The sequence below is a fragment of the Cucurbita moschata genome, unplaced genomic scaffold (genome assembly GCF_002738365.1).
Source record: "Cucurbita moschata cultivar Rifu unplaced genomic scaffold, Cmos_1.0 Cmo_Scf00004, whole genome shotgun sequence".
Classification (NCBI taxonomy): Eukaryota; Viridiplantae; Streptophyta; class Magnoliopsida; order Cucurbitales; family Cucurbitaceae; genus Cucurbita; species Cucurbita moschata.
In genome coordinates, this window is record NW_019268520.1 from 6229804 (window position 1) to 6245225 (window position 15422).

Consider the following 15422-nt stretch of genomic DNA (forward strand, 5'->3'; position numbering starts at 1 on the left):
CAAAAAAAAAAATATATATATATATATTTCTAGCTCTTTTTTATTAAATTATAAATTAAGTTGGAATTTCATACTTATAATTTGATTAAAAAAAATTATAAATAGTTTGGAGTTAATAAATTATAATATTTAAACTATATTTTTGGTAGAAGGGAAAATTTAGTTTTTTTTTTTTGTTTTTTTTTATTTTTAAGTTCCAAAGATGTGAATCTTGAAGAAGATATGATAATTGCCCTAATTTAATAATTATCATTATTAAATATTTTGTTATACTTAACAACTCAAATGTATATTCTTAAAATATTTAGATGAACAGTTTAATTAACCGTTCGGTGTAGATATCAAAAACCTTTCTTTCCGAACAAGAAAAGGCCGAAATCTTTCTTCTTCTGCTACAAATATCGCAAATCGTCTGAGCATTCACCCAAATTCTCAGTATCGCAAGTTCGGAGGAAGTTTTCTCCTTCTGATTCTCTTTGCCTGCCCCTCGGTTTCTGCTGATTATGGCTAATCAACCCGAATCGTCTGACTCGTAAGCCCCTTTTTTCCCTTTCTATTCCCAGATCCGCATTATCTTCTAGGATTTAGTTCTCATTGAAATGCTACTTTTCCTCTTGTGTTTGTTTATGATCTCCTTGAAATTTGAGGCCAGTTTTGTGTTTCTCCAGCAAGGGTACGAAGAGGGACTTCAGCACCGCCATTTTGGAGCGGAAGAAGGCCCCAAATCGACTTGTTGTCGATGAAGCTATCAATGATGATAACTCGGTGGTCGCTCTTCATCCTGATACCATGGAGAAGCTTCAACTCTTCCGTGGGGATACGATCCTCATTAAGGTAGGTCTTCCGCGCATTTTGTTTGATGATTCTCATTCGATTAGCTGTTTACCTCGGATTCCTTGCAAATTTTTCTGATTTATTGGAATTTTTCTTCTTCTTCCGGTTGTTTATTCCATATGGATTTGGGAATTTCTCTTTTATTGTTTGAGGTTTTAAGCTTGTTGAGTACCCTAGGATCTGGATTTACTATTTTCGTTCCGGATGGGGAATCTTAGTTTGTTTCTTTTGGGCTTCTTATTCTAGATAGTGAAATTTAATCATATACATAGCAGTCCCTTTACTTTTCCTCCATTTTAGTATGCGAGTTCTTCTCGAGGTTGCTAATAGTTGTGAATGCGAGTACTGAGTCTTAACATATTTCAATTCAATCAATTGTTTGTGGGTTCTCCGCAGGGTCTTCTATCTGAAACATTTTCAAAGAGTTTGTGAAAGTCGTTATTTCATCTCTATGATATTGGATATTGGATGTTTTGCACTAAATCTAAGGTAGTTATCAGTAAGTGGGACATGCTAAATTCTCCTGATTGTTTCAGATAGAGACATAAAATAAGTTGAAGAATGGTGGAAATATTAAATATATTGGAAAAGTTGAGGATGTTTTAGCGAAATTGTGGAATGTCGAAGATGTGTCCAATTATTAATAATTTTTTTGACTTTTACTTTTAGCTCATCTCATCATCGATCACTGTTTCTTGGCTTTTCGAATTGCTATGAAAAGATAATGTCTTTTAAATGTTTCAGGTTTTCTATGATTCAGGATGGCTTAACTACATTATAAAGCTGTTATTGGTTTTAAATTTGCATTTTAGATTTCTACTCTTATGATTTAGCAAACACTAGGTACTTGGAAATGTGAAACTAAGATTAATAAAAGAGAGAAACTTGGGACTTGTTTGTATGCTGTAACGTGTTAGTCATAAGCTACTTCATTTTCAAGCATATTTACACTGCCTAAGAGGTACGTGGCTCATGGGTTCGTGTACAACATGTGTTGGACGCTCAGACACTTGTTAGCACAATAGGTATGTGTTAAATACTAGTTGTAAGAGTGAATGTGGATACAAAAATCAATTGGCAAGTATTAAACACTTGTTTAAGCATAATAAATAGGCACAAATAATAATATAGGAAAAAATTGATAAATTTTGGGAATGAAATATATCAATTCATTTTTTATGCATGTAAATGTATAAACTTATTGACTTTAAATATTCTTCTTTATTTCTTAAAATGTATAACTTAATAAATATGTCCTTGTGGCTGTGTCATAGATTTTAGCGGTGTCTTGTTCCGTATCCACTTCTTAGAGCACCACTCTTCCTTGTTCTTTTGGTCCATTATTGGTAGCCTAGAGTGAGGGAACACAATCCATAAGGGCAGGGTTCTATCTTTTCATCATGTCCTGCATGTCTTCGGTTGGGGTGAAAGTTACAAGCGTTTTTAAGCCGACCCTATGGTAATAATATATTGGAACCTTCTGAACAGAAAAATCCCCATACTCTCACTTGTTACTCCCACTTGTACGAAAATATATATATATATATGTATACCTCGTTGCCTGTCTTTATATTCAACTTGCTGCAACATTCATTCTAGATTTAAAAGTAGATGCATGTTGGAGATTTATGATTTTTTTTCCCCCTCTTTTTTTAATGTGAGGGACCTGCGATTACTAATTCCCAGTTATTCTTATTTTCTATAAATTTTTACATTGTGTTTGGGATTCAGGGTAAGAAGAGGAAAGACACGATCTGCATTGCTCTTGCTGATGATACATGTGATGAACCTAAAATAAGAATGAACAAGGTCGTGAGAAGCAATCTTAGGGTTAGGCTTGGTGATGTTATCTCTGTTCACCAATGTGCTGATGTTAAATATGGAAAGCGTGTACATATTCTTCCAGTGGATGATACTATTGAAGGGGTTACTGGAAATCTTTTTGACGCTTATTTGAAACGTAAGTTTCCTATTTTTAACTTCATAATTCATACCGGTGCCGGATTCATTTGTTTGACATCCTATTTCTTCTCTCTTCTCTCCCATGCGCATAAGAATTTTCAGAACATTTTTGTGGGCTTCATGCATTTCATTTATCTGTTGGTGGCACATGCATGCATGATTGAGCTTTCTGATTTCAACCAGTACTTCAGTGCTCTAATATGCATATTTGGAATATCACTAATAGCATGTCTGCTTTTTTGTCTAACTTCACAATATTGTAATATATCATTTCAAGACTGTCCAACTATCTTCTATTTGCAGCCTATTTCTTGGAGGCATATCGCCCTTTGAGGAAGGGTGACCTCTTTCTTGTGAGAGGGGGGATGAGGAGTGTAGAGTTCAAGGTTATTGAGACTGATCCTGCTGAATACTGCGTGGTAGCCCCAGACACTGAGATCTTTTGTGACGGGGAGCCTGTGAAAAGGGAGGATGAGGATAGATTAGATGAAGTTGGTTATGATGACGTTGGTGGTGTTAGGAAGCAAATGGCTCAGATTCGTGAACTGGTCGAGCTGCCGCTGAGGCATCCACAACTATTTAAGTCAATCGGTGTGAAGCCACCCAAGGGAATTTTGTTATATGGACCCCCTGGGTCTGGGAAGACTTTGATTGCACGTGCTGTTGCCAATGAAACTGGTGCATTTTTCTTCTGTATTAATGGACCAGAGATCATGTCAAAGTTAGCCGGTGAAAGTGAAAGTAACCTCCGAAAAGCTTTTGAGGAAGCAGAGAAAAATGCACCATCTATTATCTTTATTGATGAAATTGATTCGATTGCTCCCAAACGAGAGAAGACCAATGGGGAAGTTGAGCGAAGGATTGTCTCGCAGCTACTGACCCTCATGGATGGATTAAAGTCTCGTGCACATGTCATTGTCATTGGGGCGACAAATCGACCCAACAGCATCGACCCAGCTCTGAGACGATTTGGAAGATTTGATAGGGAAATAGACATCGGTGTTCCTGATGAAGTTGGGCGTCTAGAAGTTCTACGAATTCATACTAAAAACATGAAACTCGCTGAAGAAGTCAGTTCCCCAATAATTTACTTCTTCCTTTTCTTTTTAGTGATAACTAAGAGTTAATCGAAATCTGTGAATCTGCATTATTTAGGTTGATTTGGAGAGGATTTCTAAAGATACGCATGGCTATGTTGGGGCTGATCTGGCAGCTCTCTGTACTGAGGCTGCTCTTCAATGCATTAGAGAGAAGATGGATGTAATTGACTTGGAGGATGACTCAATAGATGCTGAGATACTCAACTCAATGGCAGTTACAAATGAGCATTTTCAGACTGCTCTTGGAACCAGCAACCCATCAGCTCTTCGTGAAACGGTAAGTAGTACTCATTTATATTCAAACGACTGCCAGTGCTGCTAATGTATTTGCATTTCACCCACCCTTCAGACCGTTCCTTTGGATGTACCCTAATGGCTTGAGCTTTGTTGATCAGGTTGTTGAAGTACCTAATGTTTCATGGGAGGATATTGGAGGTCTTGAGAATGTTAAGAGGGAGCTTCAAGAGGTAAACCAATAACATTTTTTGTATTGCCCAATACTTCTCTGAACCCTTCTAATTTTCCCATGGATAATCTTTGTTGTTCACTTTTTGTTGCTTTTATGCAGACGGTCCAGTATCCAGTTGAACATCCTGAGAAATTTGAGAAATTTGGGATGTCGCCATCCAAAGGAGTTCTTTTCTATGGCCCTCCTGGATGTGGAAAGACTCTTCTGGCAAAGGCCATTGCAAATGAATGTCAAGCAAACTTCATTAGCGTTAAGGGCCCAGAGTTGCTCACTATGTGGTTTGGAGAGAGTGAGGCCAATGTTCGCGAAATCTTTGACAAGGCTCGCCAGTCCGCTCCTTGTGTCTTGTTCTTTGATGAACTCGACTCAATTGCTACCCAAGTGCGTTGCGTTGTTTATGGATGAAGATCTTTTCATTTTTCTGTTTAGTATTTAACAGAAGGAATAATCTAGCAGTCATATGGATATATGCAAATATTAGCTTAGTTTCCTTTGCCGGGTTCTTAGACCTTTTCTTTTCCATTTCAATTACTTGCAGAGAGGTAGCAGTGTTGGGGATGCTGGAGGTGCTGCTGATCGTGTACTGAACCAACTTCTTACAGAAATGGATGGAATGTCAGCAAAGAAAACTGTTTTCATCATTGGTGCCACCAACAGACCAGACATTATAGATCCTGCTCTTTTACGTCCTGGGCGTCTCGATCAGTTGATTTATATTCCTCTCCCCGACGAAGAATCTCGTCTTCAAATTTTCAAGGCTTGCTTGAGGAAATCTCCCATTTCAAAAGATGTTGAACTCAGAGCCCTTGCCAAGTACACTCAAGGTTTCAGTGGTGCTGATATTACAGAAATCTGTCAGCGTGCCTGCAAATATGCTATCAGAGAGAACATCGAGAAGGTCTTTCTCTTACTTTCAAACAGACTTCTTATTCTTTATGCTTGCAGTCCAACCCCTCCCCCACACCCCCAAAAGCCAGCAGTAGTGATCATTATCGATGCTTTTTGCAGGACATCGAAAAGGAGAGGAGGAAAAGTGAGAACCCTGAGGCCATGGAGGAGGATGCCGATGACGAAGTCGCCGAGATCAAGGCTGCTCACTTTGAGGAATCCATGAAGTATGCCCGAAGGAGTGTCAGCGACGCGGACATCCGCAAATACCAGGCATTTGCACAAACACTTCAGCAGTCGAGAGGGTTTGGAGCCGAATTCAGGTTCGAGCAGAGCTCGGGATCAACTGCATCTGACCCATTTGCAACCTCTGCTGGTGGGGCTGATGAAGATGACCTCTATAACTAGTACGTCATTTAGGCTCCAACCCCATTTATGCTTAGACTTGATAGCATGATATAACTTGGTAAAAGCTTCATCATGTGGATCACCTTTGATTGGACAGAGTCGTGAATCCGAACCATTGGAGGGAAAGAAATCATTTTGTTTATCCATAATTTTGTTATGGGTTACACAAAAAACTGAAAAGATTCTATTTGATTAAGATTATCATTTACATCATTCTTGATATACCATCTTTGTTGAGGCTTGAAAATTGAGCATGCAAGATTGAATGATCAAATCCATTGATTTGTGTGCCCAAAACAAAGCAGAACTCGAGACACCAAAATGTGCTTACCTCATTTCCCAGAATTTCTGGGTAAATGGATTTAACCATTCAACTTCTGTAGAACATGAGGTATAATTATATAATATAAAGATTGTATTTGAAAAATGATGTAAAGGAATATCACAACAATTTAAAAAAAAGAGGGTGGGGACATTTTATGTGTAAGCACACGTGCATGAGCACTAGAAAAAGCCAAGCTTGGTTCGTACGTATAACAACATTGTCACCAGTTGTAGCTTTGATCCTCAATTATATAAAAATTCCTCTTTTAGGGTTTTTTATTTTTCAACGTTTGCAGATTGCACGTGTTCATCTTACATATGGTCCCTCTTTCATTCACCAGATTGCTACTAACCCTATTTTCATTTCCCCACTTTCCCCCCTTTATTTATTTTCGTTGGAGTCTGATTTTCTTTTATCTTACTCTATTATTTAACTATAATTTTCATTGAAAGGATGTGATTCACCCGAAGTGCAGCAAGCAATTAGGCTTTGCATTCATTTGGTTGGATCAGTGAAACGTATTTTTCCTTAAGTTTGGAGTTGCTTTTAGTTGATTTGTAGACCCATTTGTTGCCATAGTACCATTAAAAATAGTTTAGGAATTGATTGTTTTTTTTAGTAGAGTCTATTCTTTCTTTCTATATGCATGGTGCGGTATAAGCGTGGTGGGTTTTAGTGTGATTCAAAATCCAGATTTGTATGCTTGAACAACACTCTCGATAGGACAACTCTAACTATACAATTCGGGCGTGGGAATGAATGATTTAGCTAGAAAGGGTTTAGGGGAAGCTCTTGAAAAAGTAATATTAAAAGAAAGAGGGAGAAAAAGTGGTAAGGAAAAGAGGAGGGTTTTAAGGAGAGGGAAAAACATGATGGAGAATTGGAATGGGACCCCAACAAAGATATGAAATAATAATAATAATAAAGAAAAAAAAAGAGGGAATGTGTGGTGGATGTGCTTTTTAGAAGGCCACACCAGAGGATGTCTCAGCCAAACAGGAGAGAAACCGTACACACTACTCCCATCTCTCTCACCAAAACCCTATTCTCGACTCTATTCTCGAGTATCTCTTTCCATCTCTATAATATTCCCAAAAACCCTATTTTCGAGTCTCTTTTTCCATCTTTATAATATTCTCGAAAATCCTATTTTCGAGTATCTCTTTCCATCTCTACAATAGTATGATATCATATATTTTAACCCTAAGTTTTAGAACAACACGTGGACGTTGCTTTTAAAAAAATTAAGTTAGGCAGAGATGGGATATGGTGGCTGATGGGTTTGAGGGAACAAAAGTGTTTGCCATCATACTTCAGTATATATACATTTCAAATCAAATCAATCAATTTGCATTGGTTCATAATAGCATTATAAAATTGATGTCCATCCGTATTCATCTAACAATGAAAGAATAAAGGAAATTTTTTTTTCGTACATCTAATATCGTAGATGACAACTACATGGTAATGCAACGTTTCTAAAAAAAATTTGTTATTCTAAATAATTTTGAGAGATGAAACGATAGGAAGAAATGAAGAGAGCAAAGCGACAACGAACCTACGGGAAGAAGAGGAGAAAAGAGAGTGAGAGAAGCATACACGAAAACGACCATTTCTCAAAGCCTAATGTTTGAATCTTCACGTGTTTTAGGTTGAACGAACGAGAAAGACTAAAGGAGAGACTGAGAGAGAGATCATATGAACATTTTGAACAAAAGTATGAACAAAGACGGCAAAAAGACCCATTTTCTAGATCCAAAACGGGGATCCAAAAAGAACCCATTTGAAAAATATAATGAAAAGTAAACCCCATATAAGAATATACCCAAAAATCAATGATATAAAAAGAATAATAATCATTCAAAACTATAGTCTAAAATAAAATATCATACACATACCAAGCTTACAAAATATATATATATATATATATATATATATATATATATATATCTTATTCAATCTATAAATGAAGTAAAAGAATATAATAAAAAGATATCAAGACTCCCCTCTGTCTCTCCAACACACAAGCATAGCAATGCACCTTCTAAGAATATAAAATTTAGTCCTCTGTTTCTTCACCAAATTGGTACACTTCTCACCAAAAGACTTGCACCCACCGCCACCTTCAAACCCATTATCATTATTATTATTGATATCACCATTTCCCCCTCTGCAATACCTCCTGCTGCTGCTGCTTTCTCTGCTCATCGCCAACCAAAAGCATCAAAGCTTTCAACTTTTTGTTCTGGGTCACCTCCAATTCCCCCACAAAGCCCCCAAAACGCCTACCTTTTGCCTCAGCAACTCAAAACAACTGCGCTTTGATCCAAAAGAGTTTGGGTTTTAAGGGCTTAAAAGGGTGGAATTTATAGCAAGAGGAGATGGGACGATGAGGACATTGAAAGGCATAAAACAATTAGGTGTCTCTGTGGGTGTGTGTGTGCGTGCGTGCGTGCGTGCGTGCGTGTGTGTGTATGTGTGTGTGAGTTGGAAAAATAAGGCAAGAATATTGGGCCAATGGCCCTCTTTTTTGTTTCCTCTACAAGGTTCTAGCTGGAAGCTCAGCTGCCAATGGCCCCACTCCCTCCCCTCCCTCCCCTTCTTCATCAATCATTAAACGCTTGTGTCCTTATATAATTTTTCAAATCACTCCCAATGAGCCATTAATTTTTGTACTCGAGACCTCTCTCACGATATACTGACAAGGTCGGTTGGAGGAGCTATGGACTATTCAGATTTTGATAAGGGTTGTTTGGCCAAATCGATCACTCGTCATGATCTTAATTGGCCGTTGTGACAATCTATAATAATTGTAAGTAACATCATTACGAGGTTTCCACACCTTTCTAATGAATGTTTGTTCCACTCTTCAATGAATGAGGAATCTCACAATCTACCCCTTTTGTGGCCCACATTCTCAATTGGCACACGAGGACGCTGGCACACCATCTAGTGTCCTACATTGATTGAAGAGAGGAACGAGTGCCAACAAGAACGCTGGGACCGAAAAGGAGTAGACTGTGAGATACAGCCTTGATTGTAAAGGGGAACAAAACATTCTCTATTAGAGTGTGGAAACATCTCCGCGTTTTAAAAACTTCGAAGGGAAACTCGAAAGAAAAGGTCAAAAGAAGATAATATCGACTAGCGGTCGGCTTAAATTGTCATGTACGACATTAAATATTTTTGATAATATTGAAATACAATTGTGAAATTGTGTGCATGTATAAATAACCTAAAATGTGTAGATAAAAAACTAAAAAAAAATGGACAAATTTCAATTGGTACACGCTTGCCAAGACAATTATTGTAGCCACACGTGCATTCGTGTTCAATTTTATTGGCTTTCCACCCTGCAATAAATGCTCTTTGGTCAAAAAAGTAAAATTCCCATGCTTTTTTTTTTTTTTTAAATAATAATAATAAATAAATAATTCCATACTTTCTCTGTCAGTATTAATATAAATAATTTATATTATTCATATCATATAAATAATTTAATTAAAAAAAATTATTTTTTTAAATAAAGACATATCTGGATTTATTATTTTATTTTATTTTTTGCAGAGTGGTTGACGCAATTTATATATTCGGCTTAATATATCAAATAGTATTTAATATCTTCTGTAATGATGTTTTAAAAGTCTCTGATTTTACTTAATTAAAAAAAATTAATTAGATTCTTAATACAAATTTATTAAAAGAAAAATAAAAGGAAAAAGTTATGAAACTAAATTAATACAAATTTATAATTTAGAGTGGAAAGTTGTCAATTTGATGAACAGTAGTAGTGCTATGTAGATTCATTTCAAATTTTTGCCCGAAATTTGATCTCAGAAGATATTCAAAAGAGGAGCCACGAAATCGATTGAAATCTATCTACCATCATCCCATGGCGAATCAGGCGATGGCCACGAACATTGTGAAGCTGATTGTGAAATCTGGCCTTAAACCCTTCAAAACGACGCCATCGCTGCTTTCGAATCTTGATTCTCGGGTAACGCAATTGGTTTTGTCTAATCCAAGCGTTCCTACTCAGTCGTGTTTGAGTTTTTTCAACTTTCTCCGACAAAACCCTTCTCAGAAACCCGATCTTCGGGCACATTTAATACTTATTTGTAGGTTGTATCGAGCTCGGAAGTTCGCTGTAATGAAAAATGTGTTGAACTTCATCGTCAATGATGGAAATCTTCGCAGCAGTACTGAACGGATTGTTTCTTCGATTGGAGGTGAGCTCAGTGAGCCAAAGTTTGTTGATAAATTTTGTGATATGCTGTTTAGGGTATACGTGGATAACGGAATGTTTGATTCGGCTTTGGAAGTTTTTGATTATGCGAGAAAGAATGGGTTTGAGATTGAGGAGAGATCCTGTCTTGTCCTTCTGCTTGCTTTAAAGAGGTCTGGTAATGTTGAATTATCTCTGGAATTCTTGCGCCAAATGGTCGATTCAGGTGTGGAAATAAGTGTTTATTCGTTGACGATTGTGGTTGATGGGTTGTGTAGAAAAGGGGAGGTTGAAAGGGCCAAGGCTTTGATGGATGAACTTGTTGGCAAAGGATTTAAGCCCAATGTTGTCACATATAATACTCTTTTGAATGCTTATATTGAAAGGAGGAATATGAGCTGTGTAAATGAGATTCTTAGTTTGATGGTGAAAGATGGCGTGGATTATAGTGCAACAACGTATACAATTTTGATTGAATGGTATTCAAGAAGTGGGAAAATTGAAGAAGCAGAGAAGGTGTTCGATGAAATGCTTAAGAGAGGTATAGAGCCTGATGTTTATGTTTACACCTCCATTATAAATTGGAACTGTAATTCTGGAAACATGAAGAGGGCCTTTGCTCTGTTTGATGAAATGACTGAGAGAGGACTTGTTCCAAATGCTTACACTTATGGTGCTCTTATAAATGGTGCCTGCAAGGCAGGGGAGATGGAGGCAGCTGAGATGCTGGTAAATGACATGCAAAGTAAAGGGATTGATGTAAATCAAGTTATATTCAATACGTTGATAGATGGGTACTGCAAAAAAGGGATGCTTGACGAAGCTCTAAGGCTGCAGGATATCATGCAGCAAAAAGGGTTCAAGATTGATGTGTTTACTTATAACATAATTGCCAGTGGATTTTGTAGGTCGAATCGGCGAGACGAAGCAAGGAGTTTATTGCTCACAATGGAAGAAAGGGGAGTGGCTCCAAATGCAGTGAGCTTCAGTACTTTGATTGACATTTACTGCAAAGAAGGGAATTTTGCAGAAGCAAAGAGGCTGTTGAAGGAAATGGAGACGAAGGGCAAGGTACCTAATGTTGTTACGTACAATACTTTCATTGATGGATATGGGAAGAAGGGAAAGATGGAGGAGGCATACAAGCTGAGAGATGAGATGCAAGAAAGGGGGTTAATGGCAGACACATTTACATATTCATCACTTATAAATGGGGAATGTGTTCGTGGGAATTTGGATACGGCACTTGAACTGTTTAATGAAATGCCACAGCGAGGGCTAAATAGAAATTTGATAACTTACACGGCATTGATCTCTGGGTTGTCGAAGGATGGTAGATCGGATGAAGCTTTTAAATTATACGATGAAATGAAAGCAGCAGGCATTGAACCTGATGATAGAATATATTCTTCCTTGACAGGGAGCCTTCATAGAGCAGGATCTTAGTTTCGGGATTGGAAATTGTCATCAACCGAATTGAAACTTGACCAGACTGGGTGTATTGAGCTACAATTTACCGAAGTGTGAATGTACTTGAACCGACTGGGTATATTCGTAAACCCCTTTGTTGCTTTTGATTCCTTCTTTATGGCATTGAAGTATTGTGATCACACAAACTTTCCTGGTTTGTTTTGTAGTTTTGTGAACCTGTGGTCTTTCTTGGATGAAATTAACTGCCATTTCTTTAATGGATGATCCTTTTTGTGACCTGTGGTCTTTTTTTGGAAGGAATGAAACTGTCATTTCAATAGTGCATCGCCCTTTTTCCTTCTTTCCTTCCTTCTTCGTGATGGTGCGTTTCTACTGATAGGAAATCCATTATCTGCGTTAACGCAGTTCTGACAGTAACTTGTCTTCTCAATTAGTCAAATGGATACTTATCAAAAAAGAATCATGTTCCAATAATTTGGAGTTATGGCCTAGCCACATAGGAGCATCTATGATGGGTTGATTTAAGGAGCATTGCCCACACAATATCTTTGGTTTGATGATGGAATTGGTAGTTTGTGTATTGTTTGTTCTGTCCGCTTTTCATTCAATTATATTCTGTAGTTCCGAGCCAGTATGCCTTCTGTCCTACCATTCTTTTACGATGTGTTAACCATGTTGGGTTGCTGATTTGGATATCTCTGTTTATTTTGCAGGAATATGTTTCGTGACCAATGAATTGGTGAGAATTTTTGGATTTTTTTTTTATTGAGCTTGAGGTTTTGCATCTATAACTTGTAATGAATTTTGTGCGAACTTTTGTAGCCACGATATGTTGTCAACCAAGTAACGGTTGGACAGTGATTATCCAAGAAAGGTGCTCAAGTTTCTTACCGATCTTTAAGCAGTATTCCATATGCTTAATCTTCGCAATGACTTTCCCGGCAGAAAATTTGATGGTATAATCGTTATTTATATACGCATGTCATCTATGTTTATTCCTTGACCATTTGATCTTCCCACACATATATTTGATCTTCCCACCGAGCACTTCCCTCTTGAGTTAGAGTTGGCATGGTGTGAGATCCCACATCGGTTGGAGAGTAGAAAGCATGTTTTATAAGAGTGTGGAATGCTAGCGGTGGACTTGAGCGGTTACACATGGTACATGGTATTCCAGAGGGAGAGGGTTTTCAAATTATGTCCCATCCGACTTACATTATCACTTTCTGGTGGCATCCGTGGCCGCTTTGCTGCCTCAGCTTTGGCAGTCAAAGCGAGGGGTTTTGCCATACATCCAAATCGGTAATGTTATTTTCTTCTTTATGTAATTTTCATTTTCATTTTATTTTCTCATATGTATCATGCAATCGCAATAGACATGAAGTATGACTTGGGAGGAGTTGAATATCCGAGTCTTATCAGCAAATGGTGATTAAATGAGGAAACAATCATTGAGTATGTTACCAGAACCAGCACGCAGAAGGAAGAAGGGGAGTTGGTCTGTCCTCGTCTTGATTATGTCACAACACAAAGATGTTATTGAGTAACAGGTTTTGTTTGGTACAAAACATGGAAAATGATATCTGTAAAATCCTTAATCTTACAATGGGCCGTTCTCCAAGATAACTGTGATTAATGCTTATTAGGTACTATACCCAAGATTCCGAGATTTTATTAAAATGTTCGAAAATGGAAGATTATTGTCTGAAATGTGCTATTCCTCCATGAAAGATTACTACTTAATAATGAATTAAGCTTCATTTCTTCTATTAAAGTAACTCTTTCTTTTTCGTGATTAACGAAATATTACCTTCACATCGAAATCCATACTTGTAATTAGTCACAAATATCATTTATTTAAGTCGTTGGATGTTAGAAGAACTATTGAACACTGCATAACCATTCACCTAAGCACGAGGGTATCACCGTAATTGGACTAATTATAAATACGTTACTAATCCTAGTGTGGGCACCATGCCTTTGGAGAAAAAAAAAATGCATGTCCTTCGCAAACTTGGGAATAGTGTGCTCGTCATGTCTTTGTCTTTCGAGTAAAGGAAAAGTATATGACAAATCAAATTTCACAGATTAGCCACTTTCCACGGAGGTGGACTTACTTATCACCTCTTCCATAGGAAGAGAGGAACGGATCATTTCTTTTAGGTTTCTTTAGATAAGATGGTGCACTACAAGACTGAAGTATTATATTGCTCCTCTTCGGGGAGAGCATTTCTATCATTTTCTTCCTCGACGTGAGCTCCTGCCTCGTCGAGGATATGCCACTCATCAATCATCACCTATTTCTTAAAGGAGCATGTATGCCACTTTCCTAAGGTTCTTCCCTCGGACAAGTTAGTGCCCATATAGGATGCAAGACTATTCTGTCTTAACATCCTCCTTTTTGGAATCCGCTCACAGCTTGTTGGGTCTTAATGCAGCTCAACGCCTTTTTATCACAATTCATTATTCTCTCTGATCCTCTTTTTGAGATAAGCTCATGCCTTAAAAGCTATGTATGATTTTATCTTCCATTAAGGAGCATGCCTTCTCTCCATTGGGTTAAACTCATGCCAGCATGGGGGGTCGCATTTTCTTTATAGAGCATGCTTGCACTATAACATCACCCCTTCCACAGAATGCAGGTTTATACTCCTTTCAAATGAGTTCGTCCCCTGTTCTTCCTTAGGATCTAAATATGAGCTTAAGAATCTCTTCCTAAGGATGAGCTCTTAGCTATGGTCTTCCCCCACTCGAGATGAGCTCATTTTGTGCTAAAATTCCTGTAATATAGCTCAACAACTCATCCCTAGAAAGCATGTATCTGTTTTCCTAAGACTATGGTAGCATCTAGTTGAGCCTATGATCCGAGATTAAAAAAAACCTCAAACTTATATCTGGACAGTACAGAAGAAAGTAGAAATGGGGAACTCAGAGATATGTTTATATTGTACAAACAGTTCTCTACACAATAATCCCAAATGATCAAAGAGAAATGGCATCTTAAAAAGTGGTTGAACTAGAAAGATACCAAGCAAATCAAGCCACAGAACATACATGTTGGTTTTAAGAGATACAAAAAATATCTGACCGTCCTTTCCGAAGTTCATGTACCATGAAATATGAATTACGTAGTCATACGTCACAATGCATCAGAAAGAAATGAAAGCCATATTGGTTGGTTGAGCACAACCAACCATTTCTTGCATCCCTCAGCACAGTTTCTACTCCCACATGTGATTTGGTTGGTGAGATTTGAACCAAGTCAAATCTTCCACTTGAAAACCCAAATAGGTAAACTTGAATAAATTGAAGATTTCTATCTACGTTATCTTCCTGTTTCTATTTTCCTCCGTTCCAAAAAAGGCAATATAAATACATATGTACATGCATACGTACGTGTGTGTGAGTGTGTATAGACCACACACGAAAAAAGCCCACACTTTTTTCTGCGCCTCGCACTTTAGTGAGCCTTGAGCTTAACACTAAGTTAACTAATAAAAATGGAAGAGCCTAGGTTAGTTTCTCTAATTGCAGATAGACCAAGGTATCAAGCCAAATGTTGGATGAAAGAACTCTGTGGGTCTTAACTACAAGGTGCCAACATTCTCTACTTCAGATAATCTAAAATTCAAAAATAGAGAGAGAAAAAAAAAGGAAAACATCCTCAGCATCACCTTGATCTCTGATTCCTGATAGTTACACATTCATAACAAATTTAAACCGACTCGACTTAGTGAATTCCTCGTCCAACAGTCTTCGTCCATGAGAACAAGTAATGAT

The 15422-nt window shown here is 37.6% G+C and overlaps 3 protein-coding genes across 6 annotated transcripts; 2 read left to right on the forward strand and 1 right to left on the reverse strand.

Annotated features, from left to right (window-relative positions):
- Positions 1 to 322: 322 nt before the first annotated feature.
- On the forward strand, positions 323 to 5883 carry LOC111441926 (cell division control protein 48 homolog E). Its single transcript, XM_023079118.1, has 9 exons — positions 323 to 532; positions 669 to 834; positions 2566 to 2794; positions 3100 to 3866; positions 3952 to 4173; positions 4292 to 4363; positions 4465 to 4746; positions 4904 to 5263; positions 5374 to 5883. Exons 1-9 carry the CDS (start codon positions 504 to 506, stop codon positions 5659 to 5661), a joined length of 2415 nt encoding a protein of 804 aa, XP_022934886.1. The 5' UTR covers positions 323 to 503; the 3' UTR covers positions 5662 to 5883.
- A 2098-nt stretch (positions 5884 to 7981) lies between these two features.
- Positions 7982 to 8385, reverse strand: LOC111442348. The gene has a single exon (XM_023079724.1). It carries the CDS (start codon positions 8192 to 8194, stop codon positions 7982 to 7984), a length of 213 nt encoding a protein of 70 aa, XP_022935492.1. The 5' UTR covers positions 8195 to 8385.
- Positions 8386 to 9744: 1359 nt separating this feature from the next.
- On the forward strand, positions 9745 to 12670 carry LOC111441705 (pentatricopeptide repeat-containing protein At2g32630). Of its 4 annotated transcripts, none has more exons than XM_023078793.1 (4): positions 9745 to 11544; positions 11632 to 11757; positions 12356 to 12381; positions 12465 to 12670. In XM_023078793.1, the coding sequence occupies exons 1-2, from the start codon at positions 9879 to 9881 to the stop codon at positions 11655 to 11657; spliced, it is 1692 nt and encodes a 563-aa protein (XP_022934561.1). In that variant the 5' UTR covers positions 9745 to 9878; the 3' UTR covers positions 11658 to 11757; positions 12356 to 12381; positions 12465 to 12670. The 4 variants fall into 4 exon arrangements, with proteins under 4 accessions (XP_022934561.1, XP_022934563.1, XP_022934562.1 ...); XM_023078795.1 differs by having other exon boundaries at positions 9745 to 11282; XM_023078794.1 differs by having other exon boundaries at positions 9745 to 9983; positions 10109 to 11757.
- Positions 12671 to 15422: the final 2752 nt, after the last annotated feature.

Bases quoted from the DNA above. Each gene is read 5' to 3' on its own strand.
- LOC111441705 (XM_023078792.1), top strand. From the start codon at position 9,879: ATGGCGAATCAGGCGATGGCCACGAACATTGTGAAGCTGATTGTGAAA.
- LOC111442348 (XM_023079724.1), bottom strand. From the start codon at position 8,194: ATGAGCAGAGAAAGCAGCAGCAGCAGGAGGTATTGCAGAGGGGGAAAT.
- LOC111441926 (XM_023079118.1), top strand. From the start codon at position 504: ATGGCTAATCAACCCGAATCGTCTGACTC. The intron at 533-668 runs GTAAGCCCCTTT...GTGTTTCTCCAG, and splicing joins CAACCCGAATCGTCTGACTC to CAAGGGTACGAAGAGGGACT. The intron at 2,795-3,099 runs GTAAGTTTCCTA...TTCTATTTGCAG, and splicing joins TTTTGACGCTTATTTGAAAC to CCTATTTCTTGGAGGCATAT.